General features: G+C 38.0%; 2 protein-coding genes and 1 long non-coding RNA gene across 3 annotated transcripts; all 3 read right to left on the reverse strand.

Moving 5' to 3' along the window:
• Nucleotides 1-99: 99 nt before the first annotated feature.
• LOC135937141 (NFX1-type zinc finger-containing protein 1-like) lies at nt 100-5,996 on the reverse strand. Its single transcript, XM_065480228.1, has 8 exons — nt 5,491-5,996; nt 4,754-5,342; nt 4,610-4,693; nt 3,968-4,242; nt 3,768-3,908; nt 3,379-3,710; nt 1,046-1,298; nt 100-796 (listed from the first exon to the last, which is right to left on the reverse strand). Exons 1-8 carry the CDS (start codon nt 5,821-5,823, stop codon nt 728-730), a joined length of 2,076 nt encoding a protein of 691 aa, XP_065336300.1. The 5' UTR covers nt 5,824-5,996; the 3' UTR covers nt 100-727.
• A 623-nt stretch (nt 5,997-6,619) lies between these two features.
• Nucleotides 6,620-7,473, reverse strand: LOC135937795 (uncharacterized). Its single transcript, XR_010574556.1, has 2 exons — nt 7,222-7,473; nt 6,620-6,787 (listed from the first exon to the last, which is right to left on the reverse strand). It is a non-coding gene; the product is annotated as an uncharacterized LOC135937795 (long non-coding RNA).
• A 5,610-nt stretch (nt 7,474-13,083) lies between these two features.
• On the reverse strand, nt 13,084-16,920 carry LOC135936949 (threonine--tRNA ligase 1, cytoplasmic-like; the record flags this gene model as incomplete). Its single annotated transcript, XM_065479966.1, has 12 exons — nt 13,084-13,252; nt 13,317-13,606; nt 13,660-13,838; nt 14,343-14,480; nt 14,536-14,698; nt 14,761-15,026; nt 15,830-15,976; nt 16,037-16,180; nt 16,234-16,347; nt 16,407-16,540; nt 16,594-16,709; nt 16,763-16,920. Coding segments are annotated over 12 exons (1,995 nt in total), but the record flags the coding sequence as incomplete, so codon positions are not given.
• Between the last annotated feature and the right edge of the window lie 304 nt (nt 16,921-17,224).

Below are 17,224 nucleotides of genomic sequence, written 5' to 3' on the forward strand. Positions count from 1 at the left end.
AAGAACAAAACGAGTCTTACTTTACTGTTTTTCTGTTAAACATTTTTTGGGTTTCATTGGTGCCAAAAAATCAGCAAACAAATTTTATTTTCATTCAGGTTTATTATAATCTTGCTAGCGATTTCGGCCAAAAACAAGCCCATTGTTGTTTATTCTCACAAATTTTCAAAAACATTCATGTTACATATAGCAAGTCATTAAGAATATATATCTTACTAAAACCCTGTCCAGGAGGACAGAGCCGGAGTGGGCCCAGAGACTATAGTTATTGAAAACTAACAATAACAATTTAAAAACTTGGAATCACGTACAGTATTCCTTGCAGAGAGGATTAAACTGAGAGGCACACTTCATGTTTTCATCACAGGTGGAAGCCAAAATTTCAAAAAAAAAAAAAAATTAATTTTAAAAACGAAATGAATTTTAAATCACTTTATCATAGAACTAATAATCTAGGTTAAGTTACTGGAAATCAATTTTACAGAAGGTTCCAACACGCTTATTTCTTTGTACAAGTCCCATAGTCCTATGTGGCGTCTTCCGCAGTTAAGGCGCCGTGCGCGGCGCGGGTAGTCTTTTTCACCTTTTTCTTGTCATTTTTTTGTAAGTGGTGCACAGGAGGAGTGTTATTGAGCGACCGCACTAATGTAGACTAATTGCATGTCTTTCACTCTCACACACACGCACACATTTGATCATCGGTTTAGCTTTCTCTGCACATTATTCACTACAGACCAGGAGGATTCCTGTTACTTTTCATTGATAATTGTCCCATCTGTTGACCAATGTGTTCCATCTAATAAAAAGATATTACAATGATTAGATATAATGTGAAACATAGACTTGACAAAAAGGTGTATTACTGTATTATTTTCCATGTTTTGAAATCAATTAGCTCTTTTATTATTTTTATCAGAACTTTCCATTCATATTAAAGACAAAAATCTTTTAATAGTTTTGTTGCCTTGATAAAAAAATGAATAATTGGAGTTATGTGCCCCGAAAAATTGCACATTGCTTGGATGGGCTTGAAAGAAAACTTTACCTCATCTGGGCAGCATTTAGGGCAGTCTTCGTTGCACTTTTTAGTGCACCTCTTTCTGCATTTCTGACAAATACGTTGGCAGGGTTGCCTGCACAAGCCATGATCATCCGTTCCTGCGTGACAAACTGCGAAGCAGCTGTGGCCGCAGGGCATAATCATCATGCACATCTTGCTGCAGCCACCGTAAGGGGACCGATATTTTATTTCTTCCCCGTTTCTCACCTTAAAGATCTGATCTAGATGCAACTCGCACCTGTAACATAATATTTTTTGGATTAAAACAACAGTTGTATGATTTTTTTTATTAGCAAAATTACAATCTTAAAATTTAAAAATGAGTATATTCAATATTTATTTACGTATAATTTTAAATCAAAGGAAGGATCCATATTAAGTGAACCCCTGTTTGGCAAGTGGTCTTCAGATCTTGATGAAATTCGGTGGAGATGATGCCCTAGGGAACCTAAGTTAAACCCTAAAATATTAGGTCAAAATTCCAAAAATTGTTCATTTTACAGGGGTTCAAAATTTGAGATTTTTGAAAAAGGTGATGTTTTCGGCGATTTGTAACTTGGACTCTGTTTATAGAAAACACAAAAATTAGGTATCCAAAATATTTTACGTTTGATGCCAAACAACTTTCCCACGATGACCAACTTCGTAGGTCAAAGGTCAAGGTCACTAAATTGGGGTCAAACTTTTCAAAAAAATCCCACATACCCAAGTACATAAAATTTGGGAAATTCAAAATAGCCAAAATGTGCCTCATATCCATGGTAACAACATATAAAAAATTGGCGATACGTTTTTTTTTCGTTTTCGAGATATTTTGAATTGAGTGTTTAAAATCGATGTTTTCCGAGTCTTCTGATCATCAATAAAAACACGTTTTCCGCTTAATCTCAGCTTCTATGGGTCCGATTTACAAAAACCGCACACCGTTTGATACGTAATGACCTCCCCTAGGTAATGCAAGTGATCATAAGGGTGCCCACCCCCTTCAAACCCTTAACCACCCCCTGGAAATCCGAAAAATTAATTTTTTCATATTTTTAACCTCTATCTCGACAAATTAAGCGTGACACCAATCAAGTATGTCGCAAAATAGTTACAATAATAAATATTATTATTTTCTTTGTAGAGGAAACCTTAAAAAAAATAAAATTGCTAATATGAAGATATTAAAAAAATTATTTAGGTTTATTTTAAAATAGCATTATATTTGGTTTTAGTTTATTTAAAATAACTTGATTAAACTTTATTTATTAATATTTTAAAAATAAATTTAATATTTCACACTGTTCTTTTATTATTATAAATAAATGCAACCAATACAAAATGTAGAACCATCATAATTTGGTGCATATGGTGTGCAATTTCAGATATTTGAATTGGTTGCATTTATTAATTTATTTTTAAAATATTAATAAATAAAGTTTAATCAAGTTATTTTAAATAAACTAAAACCAAATATAATGCTATTTTAAAATAAACCTAAATAATTTTTTTAATATCTTCATATTAGCAATTTTATTTTTTTTAAGGTTTCCTCTACAAAGAAAATAATAATATTTATTATTGTAACTATTTTGCGACATACTTGATTGGTGTCACGCTTAATTTGTCGAGATAGAGGTTAAAAATATGAAAAAATTAATTTTTCGGATTTCCAGGGGGTGGTTAAGGGTTTGAAGGGGGTGGGCACCCTTATGATCACTTGCATTACCTAGGGGAGGTCATTACGTATCAAACGGTGTGCGGTTTTTGTAAATCGGACCCATAGAAGCTGAGATTAAGCGGAAAACGTGTTTTTATTGATGATCAGAAGACTCGGAAAACATCGATTTTAAACACTCAATTCAAAATATCTCGAAAACGAAAAAAAAAACGTATCGCCAATTTTTTATATGTTGTTACCATGGATATGAGGCACATTTTGGCTATTTTGAATTTCCCAAATTTTATGTACTTGGGTATGTGGGATTTTTTTGAAAAGTTTGACCCCAATTTAGTGACCTTGACCTTTGACCTACGAAGTTGGTCATCGTGGGAAAGTTGTTTGGCATCAAACGTAAAATATTTTGGATACCTAATTTTTGTGTTTTCTATAAACAGAGTCCAAGTTACAAATCGTCGAAAACATCACCTTTTTCAAAAATCTCAAATTTTGAACCCCTGTAAAATGAACAATTTTTGGAATTTTGACCTAATATTTTAGGGTTTAACTTAGGTTCCCTAGGGCATCATCTCCACCGAATTTCATCAAGATCTGAAGACCACTTGCCAAACAGGGGTTCACTTAATATGGATCCTTCCCAAAAGATTTACAATACCTGAGATCCAATGTGTCAGAAACAGCTCCTGAACTGCTGAGATTCCATCCGATCCATCTCCACATGTCACTCCCTCTGGCCAGAGTGTGAATGTTGCCAGCAATGACAAGACCGATTTTGGCTCTGCTAAGAGCAACGCACACCCTGTTGGGTGTGTTCACAAAGCCAATTTGACCTTGCTGATTGCTGCGTACTAGGGACAACAGAATTATGTTGCATTCCTCCCCTTGAAAGTCGTCAACCACGGCAACGCGAACCTTTGTGAGGGCTTCTAATTCTGGGGTGACTTTTTCCCCTTTGTTGGCTTTCTCTGCTTTGATGGCCCTGATGATCTGTAAAAGTGTGTTTATTTCATTTCCATAAATAGTGTTGATATCAATCGTCCTCACTTTTTTAATCTCATACATCTGGCCTTTGTACATAGTCAAGATAGTTATATCTTTTTCTGAGTAGTCACGCTGAAACAGCAAATGCTGGCAGACGCCAACGAGGAAGCGCGCCTCGTGCAAATTTATCCACGACATGCCGCCCTTTAAAAAATGCGTGCTTTATATAAAGATAATCATAAAATTATTTCGGCTATAATTACATTCTCTTGTGTTTCCAATTCCCCGTGATGTACGAAGGAAACTATCTTCCTCAAACCCTTTGGTAGCGGTTTCTCGAAAACCTCAGCACCATTTTGAAGGTTTCTATAGAAGATTGGACAGAGCAGTTGACTAATCTGGGGGGGCATTCTGTGCTGAACTTCTAGAACATTGGGAACCATTCCATTTTTAACCAACCGCTCGAACAGAGAGACGTCTAAGTAAAATTTAGAAAGTTCGTGGTTGTTGACGGTTGGCCGCAGTTGTTGGTGATCCCCTGAAAAGCAAAACAAGTTATTTTAAAAAATATTTAAATCCATTAAAAATTTTCAATTATGCTATGGGAAACCGCTTTAATCTGGAGTGTTCTTCTTTTGGATTTTTGAAATCCAGCCTTTGAAATAAAAATTAAATGCCCTTGACTTAAGTTTATGTTGGTCCAGAAAACGCAGTCCAAATCCGGGAAAGCACCAGAAGTGCGGGATGACCGGCTTAACGCATAATATTATAAACAACCCAAAAACCCTAAATAAACGAAACCCGTGAGTTACACAGGTATGATAATTATATAGATTTTAATTTAATCACACGATTTTTCGTACTTAATAAGTGGGAATAATGAGATAATTTTGTGTCTCTCTCACCTATCAAAATCATTTGTTTGATTTTCGAACTCAAGGACGCAACCACATGTGCCTCGAAAATTTGAGCGGCTTCTTCAACAATGACTGGAAAAGCATGCAAAATAAATAAACTATCCATTTTAAAACACAAAGCCATGAACATACCGTTTGTGCAACCGAGCTTATGCCTAATTTCCATGTGGTTTCGCGCCGCCGCCGTTGTTGTCATTCCGACCACAGCCATTTCGCTCGCGTTATACCAACGTGCATTAGAATTGCCCTTAAGACGGTTAAAATTATAGCTATCCAACTCAGGGCATTGTGACTGGCCCCCGAATCGCAGGATTTGAGTCGTGAATTTCAGCACGCCAAGCATAAACTGGTCCAAAGCACGATTTGTCTTGCACAAGACCAAGATAGGCCCTTCTATTCCGAAATCTTCCTTGTTTTTAATCATGATCTCGGTGATTTTGAGTGCTACATAGGTCTTTCCTGTGCCAGGAGGTCCTTGAATCAGCGCGATTTCGCTATTCACAGCATTTTTAATGGCGCATAACTGCGGAAAATTAACTCCTAGCGCCACAAGTTCGGACCGTGGGTCGGGGCGTTTTGAGTCAAGGCAACTTTGGCCATTTGGCCCGTCAAAGAAGATGCGTCTACGATCCAGGTTATTCACTTTCTTAACCTGGGCTTCAATAATGTAATGGGGCATTAGCATGTCATCTGGGTTTATGTCTTTAATCGCCCCAAGAACCTGTAATTAAAATAATAATAATATTAATATTTTCAATTTATAAAATATATATGTATTTAAAATTAGGTGTATTTAATGGTTGCCAAATTTAAATAAGTCTGTAAAAAATTTGAGGTAGATATAAGTAGATAGGAATTGGTAACTATACCTGTTTATAAGGTTCAAAGTAAACCTCGCATTCCATCATGGTGTAAGTCCTGTGTTTTTGGCCCTCGTTTTTGAATTCACCATCGCAAAAGTCAATGGAAATTTGCCAATTTGCTATATGTTTACACTTGACAATTGCAATGAGATAATTGTTGAAATTGTCGCATGTTAACAACACTATCGACCCGGGCAACAGCAGCTTGCCTTGATCGGGATTGTTCTTTCCGGCTGGTGAACAGAATTTAAGAAGTCCACTACCCTTATCATGGCAGTTACAGCTTATGAAGTTTTCCTTCACGTTATTTGAGTCGCAGAAACGCACATTATTATACATATTTGGGCCCCTTATTATTGCGCCATTATTTTTACGCGCAGTTTGAACTTCATTTCTGAGCTTCCATATAAAGTCCTCCTTCAAAAGTTTGGAAAAGGTGTGGAAGTATAAATTGGCATTGACAAAACTTCCTCTTTCGATGCTGCTTGGCAAGGATCGTGGTGCGAATTCAATTTCTTCGTGAGTTGGGTAAATGCTGCTGTTCTTGTAGGATTTCTGTAACACAAAAAGTTATAATTTATTTAGTTTGAATTTTTGTAGTACTATATTGAATGGTTCCCTGAGTAATAGATAAAAACTACCTGCTGTCTTAACTGCATAAAAAAATATCGCCTGAGAATGTTCTAAGAATATACCGACTTCGCCCAGGATTAATCTAAAAAATTAATTATATATGAACTTTTGATACGGTTTTTCGTGATACTGGATTAATCTGTAGATTGTTTTCTGAGAATATTCTCAGGATGATCTAGGATTATTCTGCCGGGCTTTGTATCAAAAAGCTCTAAAGAATGATCCTAGAACATTCTCAGAATATACTTCTGGATTAATCTTTGGATTGATCTTGGATTAATATATAGCGTATCAAATCTTTACTTTAGATTATTTTTTTAGGATAATCTTAGAATGTTCTTAGGTTGTTCTAATATCATTTTAAGGTTAGCATAAAGTGTGACAAAAATTATCCCTAAATAATTCTTAAAATCAACTTCAGAGTGTTCCTAGAATATTACAAAATACTTTATTATTGCGATTTAATTGGGAATTATTTAAATAATCACAAACCTAATTTAAATTTTAAAAATATGCATTATTTATTAGTTATCAATCATATCACATAATTATAGCTACAAAATTTTATATCATACGATGCCAGCACTGCCTATCTGGAAGCCCAAACTGCAGAACTTTAACGATTGCATCTTTTTTCGTCGTGCAAAATGTCACCGGAAGGCTCTTGAAGCTAAAAAAAAGGGAGAGACTCAAAGAAAAAACTAAATAATATCTTTTATTTCAATTAGCTTTGCTTAGAAAATGGAAGGTTCAAGTATATGTAAAAATCATGCATAATATTTTTCCATTTTCCATGCAAAGCCAATTGAATTAGAATGTGTAGTAAAAATTCTCGTAAGCGTACTACAAATGCCACCGCGATTTACATGGAAAAATTGCATTTTTCATCACCGACTGACAGTTTCCGCCACCCAAACTTATTTACGGGGTTCTAATTATGATCTTAAGGACTGGCAAGAATCCATTATCAAAATATAGGAGGCAAAAACCGTACAAGTTAGCGGCGAAAAGTGTAATTTTACCATAAAACCGTTGGATTTGAAAGTTGCGCGATCTGTTTTAATTTCTTTGTATCTACGCTATAATCTATAAAATGAGACTTACCTTGTTAACCGCTGGATCCAGGCCATCCGTCCGAGTCCGCGGGACGTCCGTGTTGTCCCTTACTGGCGGCGTCCAGCGTCCTGCGTCCGTTAATAACTTTAACTTTGAACGGCGTTTGACCTTGACCGTTGACGCGTTAGGCAAAGAGAGCGAAGCAGGATTTAAAAGGGCGATTTTAGTGTGCGCGTGGTAGCGGCGGCTGCACATGCATGCACGCACTTGCATGGAATGTGTAAGTTAAGTGTAAGTCTCTTGCTGCTGCTGCTCGCCAGTCCTGCTACCACCGCCCGTCGCCCCTCCCCCGCTCCACAACAGAGGCAGGCAGCAGGCAATCAGGCATTCCATGCAAGTGCGTGCATGCATGTGCAGCCGCCGCTACCACGCGCACACTAAAATCGCCCTTTTAACCCTTTTTTGTCCTTCTGACCTTTATTTTTAAATTTGCCCGTTTGTCGGTAGCATGAATTAAGACTCTTTGTGTTAGGAAATTAATTTTTTCAATCGAATTTATGATTTTTTTACCTTTTTTAATCTGGGCTGCTTCTTTGAAAAAAAGGCATTACAATTTTGTGTTAAATAATGCAAAAGGTTATAAACGCACACATGAAATTCAACATCATCGCCAACGAAATTACACGAGACATTATAAAGCTAACAGGGACCGATGATGCGTCTGATATCTTTTAGACGCAATTTTTTTAAACTCGTGTGACGCTCTTTGGCCTGATCTACCCCAACGTGCGCCAGCAGATCGAAGGCGCGTTATTGCGCGTCTGCCGGCAGCTTCGCATAAGAACAACCAAATTTTTGCAGTGGGGTTATTCCGAAAAAATGCGGGTTTTTGCGATCCCCGCACTCATGGTTTCACCAAGAGACCAAAATTTAAACCTTTCATCGTAATTTTTTGAAATTTCTGAACTTTTTGGCACAAAATCCCATGAGTTGGCGGTGTTATTGGGACCCGGGTTTCAGCAACTCAAACTGAAAATCCTTAGACTTTAAATGCAGCAATTGCTGCCGATATAACTGGCCCTCGTCCCGCTGCAGATTGTCCCTGTCCCGAATTACTAAATTCGGGTTGGATGGCAGGGAGCGAGCGGCGCGGGAAGTAAAGGAAGTTTGTGCGCTCGCCGGCTACCGCTCACCGCGGTATGGGGACCGCCGTGCACGGCGGGTTACCTTCGCGCCGCCCTCGTCGCTGCAGCAGGTAACATACTTACGCAATTGCCTTGCAGCGCTCCCAAGTGCATTTCTTAATTCTCTCGGGGCGAATTCAAGAATTGAGGTACTTTTACTGAATATATTTGTGAAGTGATTTTAGTGTTTTTATTTAAATTGGTTTATATTTTTATTGCATTTTATTGAAATATTATTATTGATTTACAGTGTGCACGCTTGTAATTTAGCAATCCGCGCAAGGCCGCTTTGAGCGCGCGCGTAAGACACTCTTTACGAGACTCTTTACTCGGGGTAATTGTCTCTTATTCCGAGCATTATTTTTCTAAAAATGGGGGAAATAGGAGGAGTAAAGCAGCAGGGTTGCGTCCCAAGGCAGAGTCTATTAAGGGTAGGGGTTTTGGAGGAGATCTAATCAGGTTTTATTTAAATTGCTTTCATATTCGCCCTACATAATTTGTCTTAGTGCAGTAAAAATTTTCCTGATTGTGAGTAATGTGACGATTACAACACACTTTAAAAAATACTCCGCTACCTAACAAGAGCAGTCAATTGCGCGGCCGTGCAGTCTTTTAACCGATTCTGGAAATTTGTTTATAATTAAGCCGTTTGCGGCACTGCATTATACTGCATATGCTTCAATTTTGAATAAAAAAAATTAAACCTATGCTAGCGGTCCATGCAAGTTGAACTGCCAAAAATTCACTCCACTTCGAAATATTCTATCAGCATATTTTTATACTGGGGCTATGACCGAGGCGAATTGTAAAATATTCCCATGTGCACCCCCGCAGCTCACGGTCAATGAGCTTGCAGCACGTGCAGGATGCTCTTTTGTGAGCGCTTTTCTTTGTGTTAAAAGCAGCCCTTCACACTGCACCTGTTGCCGCACTAGCAGCATGGCAACTGCAAAAGTGATAGGTGGAAGAATTTATTTCTCGATACGGCCGCTTCTTCTAATAAGTATTCTATCTCTTTTTAGAAATAAATATTATTGCAAACTCTAGATTGCCAAAGATATATCTTGATACAAGAGGTTAGTGCCACTTTGACCATGCGGGCGCCGACGGGCCTTCGGCTTGCGCGGCCGAAAGGACCTCGCTTCGCAAAATCGTCGGCTGCCAAAGCGCGCGCCGCAACACAGCGCTCCACAAGATCGTGCGTGGGATGCATTAAAAAATAACGTCACATAAAAAAATTCACCGCGAGTGGACCGGCACCATTGAGGCGCATCGTCTGTTGTAGAAAAAATTGTCCGCCGGCCCACGGGGCCCCTGCCAGACCACGAAAACCAAAATTTTGAAATGTCGCAATGTTTTGCACCTTCAAAAATTCCTATGGGTCGCACGGGCAAACACCGATGTCGGCCGGACTCGCCGCAAAGTAGCGGAATTTTCGGAATTTTGGTCACTTGATATTTATTGGCCACTTACCAGTTGCCAATTAGGGCGAATATGAAAGCAATTTAATTAAAACTCGACTAGATTCTCTCCTACACCCCTACCCTTAATAGACCCTGCCTTGGGACGCAACCCTGCTGCTTTATTTCTCCTATTTTCCCAATTTTTAGAGTGTTAACATTTCGAGAAAAATTATTACTCCAAAGAAATGATATATACGCAGCACTCGCCTGCACACATCAACTGCATATTATCGGTTGGTGGCACTGGAAAAGGGATAAATTTTTATTTTTCTCATGAAAGGAACGATGAGTTAAGGAATCCCTTTGTAAAGCAATTTTACAACGAAACACGTGTTTACACAATGCCCATACCTCCTCGCTGGAAGCCTGAGCGCAAGGAGAGGCACGGCGTGAAGCAATGTATTATTTTTGCTGCTGAGGAAAACTTTGTCCGGCCGCTGCAAAACATAAAACGATCGTTCTTGGGTGGGCCGTTTGCCTGCTGCCGCGCGTTGGGACAGACCTGGTAGGGTGTTTTGCCATCTTTGCTGCTAGCCAGTTTTAAAAATATGATCTGCCCTGAAATGCTAAAATGTATCCCATGCCTTGAGACTGCTAGGAATGACTGAACAATACGAGCTAATAACTGGCTGGTAATAAAATGTTGACATTATGCTCACAATATTTTTTACTCAATATAGTTAATATTAATGAATAATTCATCTAGAACAATAACACTTAAGTTGGATACGAAATTTCTAAATTATAAATGTTTCGTTAACTGCTTCAACAAAACCTGCCGCATTTTATTTTTTTTATTTTCGCCCCCCTGGCCTCAACTTCACGTTGGGAGGTGCACTATGCGAGGGTGCAAAATCGCGAGCCATATACGTGCCAGAATGTGAAAAAATGGGTTAAATTACGATCCCCATTTATTATTTTTTGAGCCGTGGTAAATGCGTTCTTCCCGTGGTTGCAACATCTTATTCTGTCTGCATGTACTGGCCGCCACTTGTTGTCGTCTTTGCCGCACATGTATTGTGACAAAAGCGCACTAGCTCCGTCATGCGTCGTTCCCAGGTATAAAATCTTTTGTGTCCTTCTCCACCTGCATCGTGTCATTTATTTGCCCCGCACTGGGGAATACACAATTAACCCTCTGCGTGCAGATATTTTGTTTGCTCAACAGGCCTTCACGCTCATTCTTTTGCAACCATCAGACCATAAATGGAGGTAGAGCCCAGCCTGGCCAGCAGAATTTCCAGTAAAATACAAAAAAGGTTTCTCTTTGGAGAGGAATTTTTCCAACATGGCCATGCTGCTGAATTTATTACTGGGTGCCTCATAGATACATTTAGTAATAGTTTCGATTTTAATTCTATTACTGTTCATCGTCCATATAGACTTGTAATCAGTGTTTTCATTGCATTTAGATCAAGCCATTATTTTTCCTAGCAGAAATGAATTAATAAAGGTGTAGAAATAATATTACTTGATTGTCCTCATTAATTAAGGTTGAGATTTTTATTATGCCTCGATATGGGATTTATTAGAAAAGGATGAATTGATATTATAAATAATATTTATTATACAGTTGGAGCCGAAACATTAATCTAGGAATAATAAAAATCCCAACTTCATTCATTTTAGAATATTTTCTATCGCAGACCCAATGCTCCTAAAAGACAATGACCTAAACTTTTTCAAAAAGTGTGAGCGTGGAAAGACTGGTTTTGACGCGCGCGCGAGAATAACACAAAAGGTCGTGTACTGAGAGGTGATAGTAACCAACACCCCCGCCTCCAGCCGCCCCGCAGTGTTTCCGGCCAGCGCGCTTTCTTCTTCAGGGTGGTCAAGCCATGGAACGATTTGGGGGATACACAATTTACCCTCTGCATTCAGATATTTTGTTGGCTCAACAGGCCTTCACGCTCTTTCTTTTGAAACGATATGGAGGTAGAGCCCAGCCTGGCCAGCAGAATTTCCAGTAAAATACAACAAAGGTTTCTCTTCGAAGAGGAATTTTTCCAACATGGCCATGCTGTTGAATTTAACTGGGTGCCTCATAGATACATTTAGTAATAGTTTTATAGACTTGTAATCAGTGTTTTCATAGCAATTAGATCAAGCCATTATTTTTACTAGCAGAAATGAATTAAATTTCTGATGGTGTAAAAATAATATTACTTGATTGTCCTCATTAATTAAGGTTGAGATTTTTATTATACCTCGATATGGGATTTATTTGAAAAGGAAGAATTGATATTATAAATAATATTTATACAGTTGGAGCCGAAACATTAATCTAGGAATAATAAAAATCCCAACTTCATTCATTTTAGAATATTTTCTATTGCAGACACCCCGATAATTTACTCCGCATATCAGGAACGAATTTCGTTACTTTTGCTAGCCATACTATGGATTAAATTTTCTGAGAACTTACCTCATCATCTCGTGAAGCCATTTTGATCGCAACCGTTCAGCAGAAATGACAGGTAATGCAGTAAAAATTAATTACTGGCTATGAGAGCACGTGGTTCTGGTTGAGGAGTAGCGATGAATCTCTCGTCTCAAGCGCCAACGACCATATATACCACTACGACTACTCCTGCTTGTTTCCCTCCTCACTATGTAATGTTTGTGAATCATCCCTTCAGAGCGCTGCTCTGTCGTGCAACCTGAGCAAATACACGCTATGCACATGCCATCTGTCTACCATGGGTTAAATTTCTATATTTATTTTTAGGGTTGCCATTAAAAAAATAGATGCAAATAAATCATTATACACTGGATTTTTTATTTGAAATTACCGCTCGCAAGGATATTAAACTAAATTGAAAGGCAAAATAAAGAATAATAATTTTAATAAGGCAATTTAAAAATAACAATTATTGCAAAACAAAATAAAAAATTTAATGGCCAGTTTTGCAATACATAAAATTTAAGATCATGGGATTTTGAATTATTTCATGGAAAGATAATACTACTCTTTCAAACCTTCCAAAGGTGTCAAAGCGGCCAGACAGACTTCAACGCGAGAGCAAGAATTATTCAGGGGCGCGCCCTGCGAGATCCCCGCCTCCAGCCGCCCCCGGCGAGAGCAGCTTTTGGCTGAAGCGCCTTTTCATAGGGCATGTGAGCCCTGGAACGACCTGCCACCGATTTTAAAAGACTGCAACACATAAAAATTGCAATTTTTAAAGGGTTTATCCTTTTAAGAAAATGGAATGCAGAGAACTGAAACAGATATTTAAATAAGTAACTATGCAGTCCTTTATTTCACTTGTTGATAAGAAATTATCCGCTAAAAAGTATCCTCGCAGTTAGTGCGCGAGCTTTTCAGAGCGTTGAACTTTTCAACGACTTCTAGAATCGAAAATTCACCGTGCACTTTTTGATCTCGAGTGCGGACATTAACGGTACGAGCAGTCTTTTCTCGTTCGCCAACAACTATGACAGAGCAAAAGTCGGATTAGTACCTTTCATTCCATACAATCATCAGCCAACAGAATACCTAAAATGAAGTTGTACTGAGCTAGTTGGGCGTTCCTGATTTTCTTGTTCATGGTGTCGCCGGAGTCCACGTCAGCCTCACAGACGAAGCCAGCGTCGTGGATATTTTTCTTCACTTCTTGGGCATACGCGTCAAACTGCGGGCCCACTGGGATGACGATGCACTGCCGCGGCGATAGCCAAAAAGGCCACTTTCCAGCGCAAGATTCGGTGATAATAGCAATCATGCGCTCCACGGAACCAAGGATGGCGCGATGAATTATCACAGGCCGAATTTTATCCCCGTTATCACTAAAAAGGGTAACGTAAAAGAAGAGCCAATCAAAGAAAAAGTAGTGTCTTACTTGATGTAGTTTAGATTGAATTGGATTGGAAGTTGGAAATCCAACTGAATTGTAGCGCACTGGAAGGGTCGCTTCAAGGCGTCATTTAAAGTTATGTCTATCTTTGGACCGTAAAAGGCACCATCGCCAGGGTTCAGGGTCCATGGATATCCAAAGGCATCCAGGCTGTCAGCTAATTGCTGAAATAAAATATTTGTTAGAAACTGGTTTTTATAAAAAGGTTTAATTTTTTTAGATTTCTCACATTCCAATCGGTGATTTTTAAATATGGTATTAACTGAATTTAAGAATATAAGAGAACAAATTTTGAAGATATATTTATTTGCGTCATAAAGAATTCAGATGAAAGACACAAGTCAAAAATTAACCAAACATTATCCATATAACAACTGTAAAACAAGCACATACATTTAAATTTATTTATTTCCTTTTATAAACCTTTTCAAGGATTTGAATTTTTGGATTTAATTGCATTTACATAATTTATTTATCACTTTGATGTAGACGATGGGGAAAATTTATATTACTTAACAAGCAATGAGGAAAAACATTAAAAAATGTAGCTTTTTGAGACGTGCATTTTGTAAATATTTTTTTAATCATATAACCTGCAAACAATTCCCTCTTTGATTATATTAGCAATTAAACACACTTAACCAAATAATTTTATTAATAGATCTCACCTTTTCAGCATCATCCCAGACAGAAATCTCTCCAAGAAAAGTTACAGGTCTGGTTGACAGCTTGAGTTGAAGAGTGAATCCAAATACAGAGTACACATGATTTAGGAAGTCAAGCGCTCCAGAAATTTCATCTTTAATCTGTTGAATTTTCCTCTGTTAGAAAATTGATATCTTCTTGGCTCAATACTCAAACCTGATCAATGGTGCAGAAAATGTGCGCATCGTCTTGCTGGAACCTCCTCACGCGAGTTAGGCTGGAAAGGGTGCCAGAGAGCTCATTCCTGTGCAGTACACCAAAGTCTGCAATGCGCAGTGGCAGTTCTCTCCAAGAGCGCGGTCGAAAGTCAAACAAGAGACTATATGGTCAGCATTTAATTAGTCATTGTAGGACGTTGAAAATTAGAGAAAATTAACGAACCAGTGACCAGGGCAGTTCATTGGCTTAAGGGCGTAAGTCTCTTTCTCCACCGCAAAACTGAACATGTTGGCCGCGTAGTGGGCCCAGTGGCCAGAGATCTCCCACAGCTTAACATTGTGGATATTGGCAGAAACAACCTCTTGGAATCCTCGTTTCCAGTACTCTTCGCGCAAGAACTCGATGAGCTTATTGTGTATCCACGCTCCCTTCGGCAGAAATATGCATGAGCCAGGACTGAGCTCATGGAAGAAGAATAGCTCTTGTTCCTTGGAAAATTAAGGACAATATTAGAATCTTGCTAGTTTCAATGCCATGACACAAATAAGTTAAAAAAAATAACAAGCAATGTTGGATAGAGGGTTGCATTTTCTAGCCATACCTGTTTTCTTTTACAACGCTGATGTTTTCCTTTTTTTATTAATTGATTTTTACCCAGTTTCTTGCACGAGAAATGCAAGAATTAAATTTTACGATTTTTTCAAATCAAATTAAATATAGAAAATAAGGGGTTAAAGGAGACAAAATTTTGCCACATTGTAGAGTTATTAATTTAAAAATGCTATTTCTGCCCTAAACTGTGCCAGAATATCCTGACTAGTCGTAGCTCAAGTCGAGGTAATGGGAAATAAATTAATATTATAAACCTATCAGTCTTATATAAGTGAAAATAGAGTCCGGTAAAATTTGAAGGTAAACCCAAGTGAACTGCATTTTCAAACAAATTCAAATTTTGTGGGTTTTTTTACAGCCCAGGATTTAATAGGCAGATTCATTCGAATATGGGCGCAGAGCTCTCCACAACATGTAAATAAAACAAATATTAAAGAATGGGGTTAAAATTTCAATTTTACCCACAAGGAATTTACAGAAAAATTTGGATTATTTGCTTTAAAGATAAAATTAGTTTTCAGAATTTACGAATTTATTTTTTTCGTGGAAAATTATTTAAGGGGCCAAAAATGTAAGTTAAGCGGAAATAATTTTTAAATTCATTAGAGAACATTGAAAATATTTTCAATGAACGTCCATTATAGATAAAAGGCATTCTTTCTTAGAAACTGCTACATACTTTTCCAATTTTCCTGTGGTCCCGCTTGGCTGCCTCTTCTTGAAACTCGATCCACTCTTTAAGCTGCTCGCTATCAGGGAATGAAATTCCGTAAACACGCTGCAATGATTCCTGGTCAGCCTTGCCTTCCCAATACGAGGCAGAGTTCTGTATAATTTCAATTACGGTGATGCACAAGATGCAGGCAATGCAGAAGTTTTGCTATACCTTGGTGATTTTAATGGCTTTGACCTTTCCAGTGTGTCTCACATGCGGGCCTCTGCACAGATCAATCAACGTGCCACATTTATAAATAGTTGTGGTTGGTGTATCCACTTTCTCGTTGAGGATGCGAATTTTGAATGGATTGTACTGGTCAAACGTGAGAAAAATAAGAAAAATTAGACTAAATTGCAAAATACTACCTTGAAAATTTCCATTATGACTTCTGTCCGGACTTCAAGCCGTTCGAATTTCTGTTTCTCTTTCACAATCGATTTCATCTCGGTTTCCAAAATGTTATAATGCGATTGGGTAACCTTGGTAATGAACAACATTCAAGAAAATTATTCTCATTTTGAAATTCAAGTTCAATTACCTGTCTCCCATTGAGAAATATATCGTAGTAAAATCCATTCTCAATTGGTGGGCCGTAACACAGGCAACCACCATAAACCCTCTCCATAGCTTCACCTAGAATGTGTGCCGTTGAATGCCAAAACACTTGTTGAGCTGTAATGGTATATTGATGATAAGCTATAATTAATTTCAATGCGGTTTGCTACCTTCTTCATCGTCAAATGTAAGCAGCTCCAACTTTGCACTTTCCTCGAAAGGTCGGTCCAAATCCCACAGAACTCCATTGACCTTGGCAACGACGTAGGTGTCAGCAAGATCTTGACTGAGATGACAAATGTTTATACAATGAGCTCAAGAAGAGTTAAAAAGAAATACTTGAATTTTTTGGCGACATGGTAAGGGGTTGTGCGCCAGGATCTAGCATCAACAATGCTGCCATCGAGAAAAGTGATTTCTATTTTCTCTGGGCTTTTGGCGGCCAAATCACCCAGGTGAGACTGCTTTAACTTGTCCCAAATGGCCAGACGGTCCTGAAAGTAAAGTTAATTTAATCCAAATTAATTAAGATTAAGTTTTGATGAGTCATGCATTGATGAAGGAAGGTAATTCAGCATTCGGAGGATTTGCCCCAAAATCCATGTTGGTGGTTCCTTGATTGTCAGGAGTAGCCTCGATTTTTATCTGGAACATAAATACATATTGACAGTAAAATAAATATTGGCTAGAAATTTTCAAAGTTCAAAACATATTAATTTTCAGATAAATCAGGGAAAACATACCGAAAAAACAAAATTCAAACAACATTTAAGATATGCTAACTTAAAAACCACATAAATA

Source organism: Cloeon dipterum, chromosome 2, assembly GCF_949628265.1.
Source record: "Cloeon dipterum chromosome 2, ieCloDipt1.1, whole genome shotgun sequence".
Classification (NCBI taxonomy): domain Eukaryota; kingdom Metazoa; phylum Arthropoda; class Insecta; order Ephemeroptera; family Baetidae; genus Cloeon; species Cloeon dipterum.

Bases quoted from the DNA above. Each gene is read 5' to 3' on its own strand.
- LOC135937141 (XM_065480228.1), bottom strand. From the start codon at position 5,823: ATGTATAATAATGTGCGTTTCTGCGACTCAAATAACGTGAAGGAAAAC. The intron at 3,909-3,967 runs GTAATTATAGCC...CATTTTTTAAAG, and splicing joins AATTGGAAACACAAGAGAAT to GGCGGCATGTCGTGGATAAA. The intron at 3,711-3,767 runs GTGAGGACGATT...ACACTTTTACAG, and splicing joins AGATGTATGAGATTAAAAAA to ATCATCAGGGCCATCAAAGC.